Source organism: Copadichromis virginalis, linkage group LG16, assembly GCF_057382275.1.
Source record: "Copadichromis virginalis isolate Kocher_CV1m ecotype Utaka linkage group LG16, C_Virginalis_male_GT1.1, whole genome shotgun sequence".
Classification (NCBI taxonomy): Eukaryota; Metazoa; Chordata; class Actinopteri; order Cichliformes; family Cichlidae; genus Copadichromis; species Copadichromis virginalis.
The window spans coordinates 21,171,064-21,187,994 of NC_140633.1; the positions used below are offsets into that span (position 1 = coordinate 21,171,064).

At 42.0% G+C, this 16,931-nt stretch overlaps 1 protein-coding gene across 1 annotated transcript in view; it reads left to right on the plus strand.

Annotated features, from left to right (window-relative positions):
• Positions 1-1,140: 1,140 nt before the first annotated feature.
• nalf1b (NALCN channel auxiliary factor 1b) overlaps positions 1,141-16,931 on the plus strand; it is a 114,113-nt gene continuing 98,322 nt past the window's right edge. Inside the window, exon 1 of the mRNA XM_085433741.1 lies at positions 1,141-2,650. Within this exon, the coding sequence (XP_085289867.1) occupies positions 1,943-2,650 (708 nt within the window). The 5' untranslated portion in view covers positions 1,141-1,942. The remainder of the gene's footprint in view (positions 2,651-16,931) is intronic.

Consider the following 16,931-nt stretch of genomic DNA (forward strand, 5'->3'; position numbering starts at 1 on the left):
TCTTAATGTGACTCACACAAACAGGGGTTCAGAAACATAAAGCAAATTGAAACTCAGTGTGTGACATTTTGGTAATAAATCAAATAACTGTGTTACTGACAACATGACAGAAGCAGCTTTTACTACTGCCTTGATCCTCGTGGGGTTGTTGAACAAAAGCACCTTGTCAGATACAGTTTTATTATGTGATAAGTTCAGGTGATTTTTTTAGAAGCTTAAACCACCACACACATACACACACAGAGGAATAATCACATCTTTTCATTGTGTTGGTAGCAGTTTTAATGAGCCTATTTAATGGTACAGAGAGGACAGTGGAGAGCTGTCTGTGAGGCTGAATTAAGGTTGCTGGAAGTTTTCCAACAATAAGGAAAATTGTGATTTAATTCCCAGAATTATTTCACATTTTCTTTTCATATTTTCTGGCAAAGGGAGGCTCGCTGCACTAAAACTAATTGGACTGAAAGAACTTTCTCCCCTTCAACAACAAATTGTACAATAAGCTGCCTCCCGCCTGGCCTCCGAGCACAAATTAATCAGGTAATCATATCTTGTCTTCTTCACTATATGTAGCCCATTAACATTTAGCAACACTCTTTTCTCTTTGGTAGCACTCCAAGCCATACACGCTGACAATGATTAGTAGCTTTAAGGATGAGGATAAATACTGTAATTTACTTTCCGCGCCCTTAAGAGCAACTACCATCTATTTCTCCATCCCTCTCGCTTTTCTTGTCTGTCACACACGTAGGGCCATTGCATATAAAGCTGCACTGCAAGCCATGTGCTTGTTGGAAACCCACCGGTCAAACACAACGCAGGACGGGACCCGATAGAAGGGAACAAACAGTATTGTAAATCCTGCAAGCACAGACCTGCTGCTTGTTCAGCTGCTTTCTACCTCAGCGAGTCAAGCATGACTAATTTTCTGAAATCTGCTCAAAGCTTTTCTTTACTTTGACACTTTTTATTTTCAGCTTGTGGTTCGGCTTACAGCACAACTTACCTGGCCTGTGAAACGGACGGGATAAATGAATCTTAATGATTATATGCAAACAGTGAACGCGACCGCTTAAATGAATGCTTCTCAATGTGAAAGAAACGCGTCTATCCTGCACCAAAAGAAAGATGTCGCCACGACTCTTTGTTTTTGCTCCCCGCCGGGACAATATTTGGCGACTGTTACTCACGAAGACCTGAACAGATAGCCAAAACAACACCAACTACCCTTCTGTGCCTGTGGTCTCTTCCTCACCCTCCGCGCGCTTGGGTGTGTGCGTGTGAGCGCGCGAGCGAGCGTATGTGGTGTGCATATAGGTAATAAGCTGCTCCGCCACTGCGCAACGATGGAGCTATCGCAACGATGGAGATGACGCAAACAGACCCAGCTCTCCGAAAAAGTGTTTCAAGACGAACATGGCGGCAACTTAACCGCGGTCCAAGATGACAATGGCCAACAGGAGAAAGGATTCTAGGTTTTTCGCCCAGGTACGGGACAGAGAAACTAGCCTGCCTGCATCAAACGGGCTCGTTGCTCTCCTTTAAGTGAATCTGCAAAGCGAACGGCGGCAGACGCGCAGCATCAGCACCGAGAGGCTCGCAACAGCTGGTCTCCCTGCACCCCCGCCGAAAGAACAACCCCGGGGAGAGACGGTAGGGAGAGGAGGGCATGCGGTCAAAGAGGACGCCGTTTCCCCCCGGAGAGCCATGGAGAACCGGGATGCGGCAGCGCGAGGCTTAATCTGTGCGGGCTCGCTAATTGGATCGGAATAGCTCCGAGTGCTGCGGGCGCGATAGTGGAGCGCCCTGGACCGGCGGAGGCACGGCACCCCACCGATATACAGAGGAGAACCAACCGGAGTCCATCCCCCAACAAGTCAATGAGTATTGTGGCAGAGCAGCCCCCGCGGTGGAGTCGGCCAGGGCAGCACTTTCCTAAAATATGACCAGGGGTGCTTGGATGCGTCGGCAGCATGACGAAGGCTTAAAATACTGGTTTGCACCCCGAGAGAACGAGAAGCCATTTACCGAGTCGGAGAGGGCCCAGAGATGGCGACTGTCGCTGGCCTCTCTGCTCTTCATCACCGTCCTCCTCTCTGATCACTTGTGGTTCTGTGCCGAGGCAAAACTGACGCGAACCCGAGACAAGCGGTCGGGCGACATGGGCGAGTACCCAAACTACCGACACCACATCCAAACATCACCTGACCCCCAGCGTCTCGCCAGAGAGCAAGATGTTATTTTTCTAGGGAATTCTACCAAACCTCTGTGGCGAATGGACACCTGTCACCCCGACAGCCTGTCCAAAGACTGCTTTACTTTCACGGACGCGGAGACCGTGTGCCGGGGCCTCTCTGGTAGAGGGGAAAACGGGACACAGTTGGCGTACGTGAATCTGAGCGATTTGTACCTTTCTTTTTGTAATTCCTACTCACTTTTGGATTTGTTTTACGGGTTTACGAGTCTGTACGATATGAACTGCACCCTGGATATGGCCACTGGGGTGGATGTGCTGGGATGCCGTGAGTGTGTCCAGGCTTATCAGCGTCTTGACCAGGAGGCGGAGGACAGATACCACGAGTTTGAACTGCTGGTTCAGAAATACGAGACAGATGCATACTCGGTTAGGACGTGCATGGAGGAGTGCAAGGTAGGACTGACGAGGCCCGGCTATGTCACTCACACACACACACACACACACACACACACACACACACACACACACACACACACAGTGAATTTAAGGGGGTGGGTTCACAGTAGTCATGGCAACCGTTGAGCATATCTGTCAGTATATTGGTATTTATTTTTCAGAGGTCATATTACCGTTAGGTTACGTGTCTCCACAGCATCTCTTGGCCTGTCAGCTGTTCATCATGAAACAGCATTGGGGGGGGGGGGGGACTAGAGCACAGCTCCACAGACACTGCTGCAGTCAATCATTCTCCATCAATCCTCCTAGTTTCTCCTTCTCTACCACTCCTGCCCTGTTAAAGGCTTCCTAAGGCTGGGGCAGTGACGATTTGACATTTGGACAAAGGTTCACACTTGTAACACAGCTCTGTGAATAGAAGGGAGGGCCTCTGAGTGGTGCTCGTTTCAATATTGTTAATAGCACTCCAGTGATTTCTGTACCTAATCCAGGCTTTGCATTGTCCCCAGTTTACTTGTTGTCCCAATATGTGCAGCCCCAGAGCACGTATCTCAGGCGTTTGACTTGCATCCGGGTTGTGCAAGTAAACAGCAGAGTATATCGAGGTCTGTATAATCGTCTGCACACACAGACACTTTGCCTTGTGTTAGCTTTGGTATCCAAGGCAGCCGTGTTGAACAATGAAAAACGAGCTGAGGACACATCGGTTAAATTACACTTCAACCTGTTTCATTTGTTGTGCACTGGACTGTTGCAGAGGATTGTCTCTGCATCAGCTGTGCATGAGGCTGTGTTCACTGTCCATGGTGCTGAAACAAAACAAAGGCCTTTCACAGGATGTATCCATTTTCTTCAGCGATTGTATTTATTTTGACTATGTAGTTAGCTGTAATGTCACATAGACCATTGCCAAACTAATTTCTTGGACTCTTGGGATAGGATATATCCAGTCTCTGTCAAGTCAATCCAAAACTGAACACCTTCATGTTCGGCTAACACCCCTGAGAAATATTAATTATTTACTGTTGGGTCTTTCATGAGCTGGATTGAGAACCAGCAGTGTTGAAAGTATAGAATATGGTAAATGACACTGAAGATGTGAGAGGAAGGCTTGACAAGGACAGAAGGGATTTATGATGTTAGCCTTGCTTGTACTGTATCTGGTAGAGGGTACAGTGCATGCACCATTAGCCTACAGGCACTGTATTTGTAGCTTGTTTCTGTGTGTATTTCTGTGTGTGTTTCATGAAGCACAGTCTGAGCAATTTTCTCATGCTGAACACTGAAGTTTTGAAAAATTGTAACAGCAGTCATCGTCAAATGTGTCTAATGCCAGGCAGGCTGCACAATCACTACAACAGAACTATAACAAAGGTGGGGAAATTAACCTTGAAAAGCAGGAAATCTTGCATTCAAACTGCTGTCACAATTCTTCTGCAACCCAAGCTCATTTGTGCAAGATGGATGTTGTACGAGGGCAGATGGCCAGAATGCTGGCTGTGCTTATAATCCATGCGTGTAAACAGGAATAGTTAGTGGAACTATACCAGTGATAAACCACCACAATAAAATCGTACTCTGTAGTATGTAAATAGCATATTGTGAGTAATGTTTGTCAAAGAGTGTGTGGATGCATAGGTACAGTATGTACAGTAAGTGCATGATACTATGTACTTGCTCTGATATCTTCAAGCTTCTTCCTTATTATGTCATCTAATCAGGAGTGTGCCTTTGCACTCCTACTCTTTGCTAATGTAATAAGACTCAGGCAGGGCTACAGCAGCCTTTTAGCCCCTTTATCCCAATTTGAATTGCTAATCTGCTTCAGTGACCTTTGTGAAAGCACAGTACCCCGGGCAACGATACACAAAATTCACGGTTCGGTTTGGTTCGATACTTTGGTGTCACGGTTCGATATTTTTTCGATACAAAAAAAATGTTCATGCCTTTTTAGTTTGTCATTTATTAAAATTATAAATATATATTTTAACTCAAAAGTACAGTTTTTAAATTTAACCCTAACCCTTGTGCGTGTTTTTTATTTTGACAGCGAATGCGCACCTGCGGACCACTTACAGTATGTGCAGCCCTGGTTATTTAGCTCGTCATATTGCAGCCACAGAAATTCTTTTGTCCATGAAACCATAAAGCTGCACTTTCTTTTTGCCTTATAGTCTGATTTGTCATAACTTCTCCGTTTTGTGGTAAGCTTTTCTTTGGCTGTCACTTCTTCACCCTGACCTGTCTTATTTGGCTCAGCAGAACTAAAATATATATCCTGCTGCTTTTACACACGCACTCACATAAGCTCAGCGATTCTCTGCGCGATCAACCTCTCACATGTTTAAGCTTGCTGCGGGAGATTTCACTTGTCATGTTTGCATAGTAAGCTAACGATTAATAAGACGATGTCAGAGGAATTGGTGCACAAATTATCATCACTCACAGATCAGTGCTGTCGCTCTCTATACACCGTTCGCACGATTGCAAAGTGAAAGCAAAAAAACAAGCGCAAATTCAAACGCGATTTCAATATGTCACATATTGACAGCGGCTCACCGATGCCAATGACATAATTACCCAGCTACATTTCTGAAAGAATGCAAAAGCATTGACATATATTTTTCCTTCCTACAATAGCCCGACTGAAAAAATCGCTAGCCCCAGGAGTTGGGCTAGCGATATTGCAATCCCTGTATCTGATTGAGGAATCACTCATCTTTGGAAAAGAGAGTTTATTACAGAGAAATGGCTCTTTCCAAAATAAAAGCTATACTATCCGCTTCTTCTGGGCTATATTCTCAGCAGCATAAGGAGAATCATGTGCTAACAGCTGTCTAAATGACTCGGCTAAAGTTGTTGTTTTTGTCTTTGCACTAGGATGATGTCGGCGTAAATGTGCAGTCATATTCGTTGTGTTCCCACTAGTGCTTTCAGGTTAATCTCATTGAAATGACCTTAACGCCACAACACGGCAAATCTCCGTTAACGAGCTACCGCCGATCGCCCCGTGCATGGGGCTAGACGGCCAACACGTTAACGAGCTAACTGCGCTAACACACTAGTTCCCACCCATGTAATTGAGCATTGCATGGCACATCCAACATACTGTTTTACTTTAGTCCATGACTCGCTTACCTTCAGGGTCATACGTCACATGAAAACCAAAATAATTCCAAACGCCAGATCTGAATGAGAGTGGGGGAGGTCCATGTTGCAAGGAGAGCTTAACTTCTGTCTTGCTAGCTTGCCCTGCGCTCTTCCTTCTGACTATGCTGTCTGTGTTGAGCGCTCAGTGGATCTGCGCTCGACAGTGCAGCCTAGGCGGAGTAGTCGAACGCAGATTCACTGAGCGCTCAACACAGACAGCATCGTCAGAAGGAAAGTTGATAAAATAAATTACAAATGTTGTATTGTTCGATACATATGCGTACCGAACCGAAAGCACTGTATCGAACGGTTCAATATCGATACGAATATCGTTGCACCCCTAGTACGTACATGTGTAGCAACAGAAAAACACATGTATTATATTTCACAAGGTCAACATTAGAGTATAACTCAACTTTACATGGGGAAGCTAAGAGAGATATTTGCAAAAGAATTTAGAGGTATTTGTGTTAGTTTAGTATCTGTGAGTCAGAACAGACTGGTGCATGGTCAGTCCTCCAGTGTCAGTGCTAAAAATAAAAAAGAATACAGAGGCAAAAAGTATTTTTCATGTGCTGACATTTAGAAATGCCCCTCTTATTGATCTAAGTTATAAATATCTTCTATTAAAAAGACAAGGTTGGTAATACTTTGTCTGGTAAATCTTATAAATACTCATTAGTGCAACAATTGTGTATTTGCCAATTAAAGAGCCAATATTTATTAACATTTGTTTTAAAAATTAAAACCTTCTTTATGTAACATGTTGTTTAAAAACGACCTTTTTAAAAGGAAAAAATGGCCCTGGTGATATTAATAGATAGCAGATTGGCATTACAATGTCAGTATGAGATGTTGTCTTTGACTAAGGTAACACTCAGAGTCTGCGTCGTGAACGTCTCTATAAAACCCAACTAATTTGCTAAATTAGCAGCCCCAGTTGAAAGTCATCATTATCCTGCTTTAATGTTATTTAAACCTGAGCGACGTCTGAGGCTGCTTTTTTCTCCCAAATCTGACGACATGTGACTGTAGCACAGATATAAACAATAAAATAGATGATGGCTGAATCCTCATCAGCAGCTACGGTGGATATATTATGTTCCAACTTTGACAAGTAATTTCTGAGGATTATATGTCAGTCTTAGAAAGTGCTATACTTTTCTTTTCTTTTCTTTTCTTTTCTTTTCAAATACTCAAACTGAAGTGAAAGACTGGCAACATGAAATGAAACGTATCAAAGCAGAAAAATGATAGTTAGCTCCATTATTGTTTGGACAAAGACATCATTTTTTTGTAGTTTACTTGTAGTTTTGTACACCACCACATTTGATTTGAAATAAAACAGTCAATATGTGATTGAATGCGGACTTTCAGCTTTAATTCAAGGGGCTTTCGCTGTAAATGGTTTAAGAATTACAGACATTTGTATAACTAGTTCCCCAATTTTGTGTGCTCAAAAGTAATTGGATAATTAACTGATAAGCAGTTTCACGGTGAGTTGAGGCAACCTTTTCCCTTGCTATTTTATGACTGAAGTCGATTTTGTATTTTAAATCTTTTCACTATAACTTTAAATATGAGACCCAAAGAGGTGTCAGTAGAACTGAAGAGGGCCATCATTAGGAATGGCCAAATTGATTAAAGTGCATGATGACAGAAATTTTTTAATGGTTAAAAAAACAGAAAAAAACAGCTTCACATCTATTCAAGTGAAGAAGATTCTCAAGGGGGAAGACATATCATCAAGAGACAATCAATCAAAGGATGTCTTCATGGATGGAGAGTCTACAACAAAATGCAAACCACTGGTTACACTTTACACTTTTTTTTTTTTGCTTGTCCCGTTTGGTTCTTTTGCCATCAGAATTGTTGTCTAAAGGCGAAGAAAGATGCCCAACGGATTTACTTTACCAAATGGACCATCCCAGCCTTGCTGTATTGGTCTATTTGATTCACCTTTCCTTTTATTGTTTATTTTATTTTCATTTGCTGAACACTGGACAGACTTGACTGGGGAAAAGAAAAGGGAGAAAGAAAGAGGGAAAGAAAAAGAGCGGGGAAGAGGAACAGTGATAAAGGGCAAAAACCAAAAACCAACAAAACAAACAGACAAAAAGTACATATATCAATCACCTGGATCATCTGTTGAGAAAGAAAAAAGAGAAAACAAGCAAAGAAAAAGAGAGCAATATAATAAACAACATCATCGTGATGATCTATGTGAATATAACAGTAAATACTAAATATTAAACATTATTGTGCAGCACGTAAGATCGACAGCGCACAGTGTGCTTTGAGGTAGCAGCCAAAAAGGGTGTAGTTTGTGTGTGTCAGCACCCGTGTGTACACCTGTGAGCGCGCTTGTATTTAAAATGTTCCTTCATGTAATGATCTGCTAGAGGGTGTGGGGAGCTACAGCCCCGTCCTCCAGGGCATGACGCAGGTATGGAGGAGATCAAGACTCCAGACATCCAGAGGCCCCAAGAGCAAAGGAGACCAAGGAAGACCAACAGAGGGGCAGCCGCGCCACTATCCCGGAAAGAGCTGAGGATAGCCCCAGATGAGGTGGCGGTCAGCAGCCGCGGAGCAGAAGCCAGGGGGGTTGCAGTGACGTGCCCGTGAGCTTTGCTGGCAGCCAGCTGTGCCAGAGTGACCGAGCCCCAGGCCGAGAGGCCGGGGGCACCCTACCCCCAAAGGAGCCAGAGCGAGCCCCAGGCTCCAGGCCCCAACAAGCAGCCACCAGGAGTGAGCCGGTGGGTACCTGGACGCCCATCCCCGGACTCAAAGAACCACCAACGCCCCGATGTCTAAGGGCGTCTGCCACTGGCAGGGGGAGTGGTGGGGGGAGATAGGCCTCCATACCATGGAGGGCCTGAGATGTCCCCAGAGAGGTGGCGTCTGATACCCAACCTGACATATGGACACAAACAAACAGGCACACACAGATACAAACATCCATTCCCACCCTCATGCTCTCATATGCAATTACTCAGCACTCACCCAACGTGGAGACAAACATAACTAGACACTGTACACACAATCACACTCCCCAAGCGTACTCTAAGCCCCGGGTCTAGGTACCCTTGCTCCTGGAGGGAGAAACTGCACCCAGACCCAGATTGTGTTACCCTTTTCCCTGGGGTGGAGAGAAGCAGACCGCCCCGACTCCGCAGCAGCAGGGAGGCCCCACACTCCACTGGTTACACTTGAGAGCAGGAGTGGCAAATTAGATTTTCACAGAAAACAAAAAAGTGGCTGCAAAGGTCTGAAGAAAATTCTTTGGATAGATGAAACCGAGGCGAACTTGCACCAGAAGGATGGGAAAATAAGATTATGGAGAAGGCGAGAAATGAGCCGAATCATTCCACATCATCTGTCAAACATGGTGGAGGCAATGTTATGGCATGGACATTTACAGTATGGCTAGGGCACTAGAGTTTATTGATGAGAGAAGTAGCAGGATGAATTCATGAAGTGTACAGGGCTATCCTCTCTGCTCAGGTTCCGCAAAAAGCTTCTTTTATGGGCTCAAAATGTGGTCATAAATATTTTGTACTTGTAAATCAGGATTTGTATGTGTAAAAAAGATTTGTGCGTGAGTAAAAAAGATTTGTGTGTGGACTTAGCCAAAAAAACCCTGCAAGTTACAAGTACGAATTTTGACCCTATTTTTCTTCCTTTCATCTGATTGGTCAATGTCATGTCAATCACAAATGTAACAATCCAATCAGAGAACAGATGGGTTTGGCTGTCGGAGGTGCGTTTTTTTGAACTGCAGGTCTTTGAAGGGAATAAATGCCTTTTTACATGCCAACCCAGCGTTTTCCTTCATCACCACGAAGGAAAACAGTCTGTGGTCGTCCGAGTTTGGTGATTTTTGTGTCACAGCTCTACGTGTTTAATACAGGGACTTCCACAGCCTTTTCAACAGTGCTGTGGACTGCGTGTGGGGGCGGGCAGAGTTTTGGAAATGACAGTCTTCATTACAAAGCTTTCTTCGTTATGAATTAGCATAGATGTTTTTATTGAACATTTGAAGAACTAGCAAAAAAAGCAGAAACTCTTGTAGAGGACATAAAGTCAGAGATAGAAAAGACAAGGAGAAGGTGCATCTAGTACAGGTAGAGCTGCTGCAAAAACCCACAGAGCCCAGCAGCCAGCGCAACAAATTCTGGATCCTTTGCTTTTAGTTAGCAGTTGCTGTGACTCACAGCAATGGTCCCGGGTCAGCCCTGACTTTGTGTTAAACTAATCCTAAAGTAATAATGGTATTTCTAACCACTGATATACCACAACTTTACCCTTTCAACAGCTACTGAAAGTTAGGGGACCTAGCTGCTACCCTTCAAGGACCTGCAGTTCAAAAAAACGCACCTCCGACAGCCAAACCCATCTGTTCTCTGATTGGATTGTTACATTTGTGATTGACATGACATTGACCAATCAGATGAAAGGAAGAAAAATAGGGTCAAAATTCGTACTTGTAACTTGCAGGTTTTTTTTTTGGCTAAGTCCACACACAAATCTTTTTTACTCACGCACAAATCTTTTTTACACATACAAATCTTTTTTACGCACACACAAATTTTTTTTACACATACAAATCCTGATTTACAAGTACAAAATATTTATGACCACATTTTGAGCCCATATTCTTTCTGCTTCTTCAGAAAGCTGAACTTACTTATGAATATGCGCGAAAAAAAAACCCCAATGACACCACAACACAAGAAAGCTGTTTAAGGCACTTACAATGGAAAAAAATCAAGCACTGCAATAAATTCACTCAAAAATTCAATACTTGTGTGTGGGCTGTCTATGTATGATCTTCATCGGAGCATGTAGCATGAAATTATTATTATTTTTTTGCTACAGTATCTGTCTGCACAGACAAAAATGAGCATAACCTGCATTTAAAGTGACGAATCGGGATTTCATGTATGACATACAACATAATTGAGGAGGCAGCACAGCTATTTCACTGTGTACATAAATGTTTAATGTATATTTGTGTATGTGTTGTGTGTGTGTCCTTTGCCCACCCGCTGCCTATTCTTGTGTTGCTTTTATTCCTTAACCCATTTATGTTTTTCAAACCTTTTAATGTTGAATGTATCTGGTTACTTAACAACCGTACATGTGCACATGCGCACGTACATAAGCTTTAATCAGGTTGTGTCACTGAGACGTTGAGAATAAGATTTGTTTTTCTAGAGAGACAAAAGAACATGAAACATTCATAAACAGCCAAACTCTATTTGTTTACATAAACATCGGTGCGTGTGCGCGCACGCGCACACACACACACACACACACACACACACACACACACACACACACACAGAAAGAGCCCCATGAGCAGTGTTTCCTGCAGGTCCAGACCTGACTGTCCCTTCCGGTGTAATTTAATTTGCACTCCCATAATTCTCTGCTTCTCTGGTGGCTGTGTCTCCAGGGCTCTGTCTCAACATGTTGATCTCCTTTCTCCCTATATCTGTCACTGTCTCTGTCTTACTTTCACATCCTCTCTCTCTTTGTCTTCCTCCCACCTGTGTCAGAGCTCTGAGGAACCAACATCACACATATATGTCCAGCATCTGTCTCTACGTTACCTCCACCCCTCTCTCTCTCATCCTCGTAGACTTTTGTCGTCCATCTAGGGGCCTTGTTCTCGCTTCCCCTCTGCCTTTCTGGAAACGTGGGTGTTGAGCTGCTCGAGTGGTAGATACTCATCTAGGCTAAGGTCCTTTCCTCCCTTCAATTACAGGCCTGTCCACATAGATCACTGTGTATGCTCCTCCTCCATGCCTGTCTGGTCCTTTGCTTACTCAATCACCTTTTCTAATCTATTGCTTTCTGTTTCAACAAGACTCTTCAGCTGAGCCCTAATTTCATTTAGTTGTTTAGGTTTATGTGCTTCCACAGAGGCACTAAACACACAAAACAGCCACGGCTTGTGGAAACCGGTGTTGTTAGTTTATCAAGCATGTGGTCATAATGTCTTAGGTAAACTGAAGTAATGAGACAATAAAACTGTATCTGCGAAGTCAGAGAATCACCATCAGCACGAATACAGTTTTTTTTCTGAAGGAAGCATTAATGTTTTTACCAGTTTTCTTGTTAAGACATCCAATATTTGAGTTTTAAAGTTTATTTCTCTCCTTAGGGAGGCAATAACACAACAAATTCCATTAAAAACTGGAATTTCTGCATAGTTTGAGCTTACTTATGGGTGGGAATTGCCCATTTGTGATAGAACTGTGGATATGGGATATTTTTCAGAGAACATCAGACTTTCCCATATTTTGGTTAGTAGTGTCATCTAAACAAAAGCTGCAATAACAGGTATTAATAATGGTTTGAGATTTTATTTGGTATATCCAATAGAGATGGACCAATCCGATATTACGTATCGGTATCAACCTAAATTACTGGATCGGATATCGGAGAGAAATAAAAAATGAAATCGATCCATTAAATATCACGACAGCGCCTCACAAAACTTGCGACATGGCGTAACTCAGCTCATAACCTTAGCACGTCGGAGCAGTATGCGTCACGTGATAGAGCGGCTGTGGCATGCGAGACCTGTCGGCGGTCTGGTTGAACATTTGGAGCCTCGCTACGTGCTGCCAAATCGGCATTTCATCTCCGAGAAAATTATCCCAGAGAGAACTTAAGCAAGTGTGTAAGTTCATCTCTGAATGTTTGTAAAGCATTCCCACGTTAAGCTTAACAGCCGATATATGTTGCGACTGCCTCTTCTCTCTCCCTCCTTCTCCTGTCGCTACTTCAGTCATGAAACTGATCAATGATTGGCTGATCGGCTTTTCTGTCGCGAGTACTATGTATGTACTATGTACTATTTAAAATATGAGAATGGGGAGGATTGAATAGGTTTAAGTTTATTAGATTGATCAGTATTGCTGAACTATGAAATATTTTTGTGGACAGTGTATTTTTTGCATACAGGTATAACAGAATAGCTTTAGTGTTTTTTTTTAAACTTGAGTATGAATTTATACAAAATGCAGCAAGATATTAAAAAAACAGTTTTATTGATTAAAAAATACACTATACTGGATTCATATCGGTATCGGTAGATATCCAAATTTATGATATCGGTATCGGACATAAAAAAGTGGAATCGTGCCATCTCTAATATCCAAGAACTGGAACTGATCCTACTGAGAACCAAGTAATCAGCATGGGTCATTAGATAACATTTTTGTAACATTTTACAGTAGTCTGTGTAATGATAGTCATACCCAACCAAAATGCACCCCACTATTTTGAAAAAATCAAAACAAACACGGAATTTAAAGAAGAAGGTGATCAAGAGCCACACAAAAATTTAATAGGTCCCTTCTTTTCACGTGCTCCACCTCTCTGCCAAGTTTCATGTCAAGCAGCTGGGCAGTGTTTGCCTAATCCTGCTTTCACACAGACACACAAACCAACAAATGGCAAAGAAAACACTACCTCTGCCAAAGAAAGCTTCAGCTGAACTATATGGAGTCTATTACAATAGATCTCTGTGTGCATGCAATATACCTTTTGTCCTGATATTTCTCCTCAGCGTGACAGAGCGGATACATATATTTGTATATAAAAACTTTAAAGGTGAATATTGTTTGATTTTAGCAATATGCATAGTGGAACTCTGTAAATAATCACCTTTCAGTTCTCTTTCCTCTGTTGATCCAGAGACAAAGAGTAGTAGAAATCCCCATCAAAGACTGCTGAATAAAGCACCAGCATGTGCTGTATCACAGAGCACATGCTAAGCTAACCTGCATGTTTCTAGTCTTTTACTCTCACCATCACACATCAGAGGTTTTGTACTGTGATCATTTCCGACCATATTTTATGCCCAAGTGTTTGTTCATTTAAAAACTGCAAGTTGTCCTTAATTTGATTATTTCATCTATGTTCCACAGCCCTGATTTAAAGCAAAATGAGTGCAGTCTGCCATTAGGGTGATAGGTTTCAAACGTTTACCCATTCATATACTGAGTCTGGGATCTCTGGGCGGTCACTGGTACTGGAGCTTTAAAAAGGCAAACCGATTCAGCATGTGCTTCTGTTAACACCTTTTATTTTAATAGAGATGTATGCTATGAGATAAGCTGTTGTTTGATGAAATTAACAGCTTTTTATATAAATTAAATGAACGAAGGCTTTGTCAAGGCACATAACGTACAGATGGTTCTGCTATCAACACAGACAGCATGGGCCTAGTGGATGTCCTCCACTTTTGTCTCTCAAATTTAATCAGGGCTCTGTTGCTTTTCTGCACAGCTCAAACAGATGCAGGGAAACTCCCCTTCATATGAGCTGCCAGTGTTTGTTTCTCCCCAGGCAGGAGATAAGGGAATGTTTCTGTTCAAGAAGAACACAGCAGCACTCCCATGGAAACGCCTCCTCATCATCCTCAATTCCCTGTCTACACAGCACAATGAGACCATACAGTTCCCTCCTTCACTGCCTGGACCCTCAGCTCCAATCAACACATCCACAACTTTTTTTGTTTCATATATTTTCTTTATTTCCTTCCCTGGACCACTGCTCTGGCAGAGATTTTCTAATTATTCATCCCCTGTTTCAAAAAGTCAAGTGTAGGGCTGTATGCATGCACGTGCAGATGTGTCTCATGGTCTTTTGTGCCTGTTGTGTGCAAACTGTTGTGCGCAAACCACAAGTGTTCAGCCAGCTGCTTTAGGCGATAGCCTAACTTGACAAATAATGAGATAACAGTTGCAAATTCATTCTTTTACTGTCCTCAATTCAGTGATATGCATGTCATAAACTAATCAGGACTTTTACAAATGCACACTTGGCTATCTGTCTCTCCTCTCCGCTCTTTCACTGGTATGCTTGGTTGAATGAGTTGGCGAGTGGGTGATGTGTTATGTTTGATTTTCTGTGACAAAGTGAAAAGAGAAAAAGGACAAGAGAGAGTGGAAATAAATTGATAACTGTATGAAATGCATTAAACATTGGAGATATAAAGTCTGCAAACATCAAGAACGTATTTGTTCATAATAACAATGCTTTTGAGGTGTCCCATATCTATCCAAATCATCAGTATAACAGAAAAGATCTGTATGTTTATGGGAAGACTTTGTGTCCAGGATTTGTCTGTGTACGTTTTACGAAGGAAGATGACAAATGGATGAACTAAAATCAATGTTACAAGCTTGATTTTAAAACACAAACCCTCTGAGACAGAAACATACTCGGCAGTTTGCCAAACTGTCACTGAATTCGTTCTATTGATTTCTGTTAAAAATGTGTGCAACACAGTCTGATTGCAATTTGTGAAATGGCTTTTGTAGTATTTCCAGATTCAATGAACAGCAGTGGTGTTAGTTGTGTTAGTCACGGGACTTTCACTTAAAAGACTAAAATCTGGTCTCGTAGACCAAAGTTTCTGTCACACCAAAGGATGAGATCTTGGTTTTTGGGTTGAAATGTTGCAGTCCCATCAGATAGTCTTTTAAAACATACCACATGGACAACATTGTAGACAGGGAAGGGATCTCACTATGCTCAAGTGCTACTGTGACCAGTCAGTGACGTTCTTCTTTGTCCTGGGATGTACAGTACATGTGAACTCAGCCCCTGTGCGTAAGCTTGACAATGGTTTATAAACCCAGATTTGTTTGTGTGATAGAAAGTGAAACAGGCTTATCTAACTGAAAAAAATAGAATATATTCAATAATAACTGTATTAATGTTTCTCTGTTGCAGTTAATTGTAAAGCAGGGAGTGGTAGTCTGTTCTACTCTGACATGATTTTAGAGTTATATCAATAAGCTGCAGTGGTGTAATACATAATAGAACAGGACATAAATTATTCTGTACATACAAAAACACATGAATTATGAATAGAATTAAGGTAGAAAGGTGGACTAAATAATTTAGTGAAGGACCGTGGAAGGCTAAAAATGATATACACATAATTATCACAATGCTGCTTTATTTAGGATCGAGGAAAATCACATTTTTGGTGTCAGCTGAATATGGATATAATAGACAGATAAATACTGTTTTATTCAGTCTGATACATGTGTATGTGATTCCCTACAGCTGGACAGTATCCAAGCTGACTGCAGCTTTTTGTCACCTCCCCCAGGCTGCAGTCACAGGCTCATTCTCTCTCCAGACAAGAATTCATCTTTAATGATCCAACTTTCTGTCCATGCATGGATAGCATACTAGTTTACCCTTATTTTTTGAGGTAGCACATAACCTATGAGGAAAAAAAAACAACCTTAACCACCTATCTTTATCCTATCTTTAGCTTCCTTTAGATTATACCCAAAAGATAAACCCAAACATAACAATTTGAAGGTTGGTAGATATACATGTATGGGCATTTTGTCAAACTACTGACTTGTATCAGATTATCTACATATAACTGGAAGAGGTGATCACGAAATCATTCTAACAAGATGCCAGAAAAAGTGTTAATGGGGTTGTCTTCCAAAACACTCGAAAGCTTTTGTCCTCCCAAAGTGCATCAGTAAGCGGAACATGGAAGTAGCTAAGGTCTATTCCCTCAGCTGAAATGACACTGAAATTGACCGTTATGGTTACTGTCACAGTGAAAGCAACAAAAAGAAAGCAGGATAGTGATTTTCACATATAAGGTCACACAGGAAGCGTAATCCCTAATCCTATAAGGATGCCTTATAAGTGCAGCCACTCAACGATCTGTATTTGGCCTGCATACGTTTAGCCATATTTTTAAAGTCCTGCATTCAAATAGCTTACATTCTCCTTAGACTATCAACCATTTACATGTAAGGATTGGACCTAAATTACTGTTACGATCTTATTTTAATTATTGACAGATAAGTAGTATTGCTGTAAACTGACTGGTACTCAAATAAGGCTTTTCTACTTATTCATACACACATTCTTAAAAGGGCTTTTTTCCTATACTTAAGCACCTTGTCTAACATTTATATACACATAGATGCATTAGGGGCAACGTAAGGCTCAAGGATCTTTGAGTATGTGGATTGGAATAGCTGGGGTTTGAACCTGCTGAACTCGTGCAAGTTTAGCTTATTGATGGTGACTGACTGACACATTTTCTTACTATACAGCAGCCAAA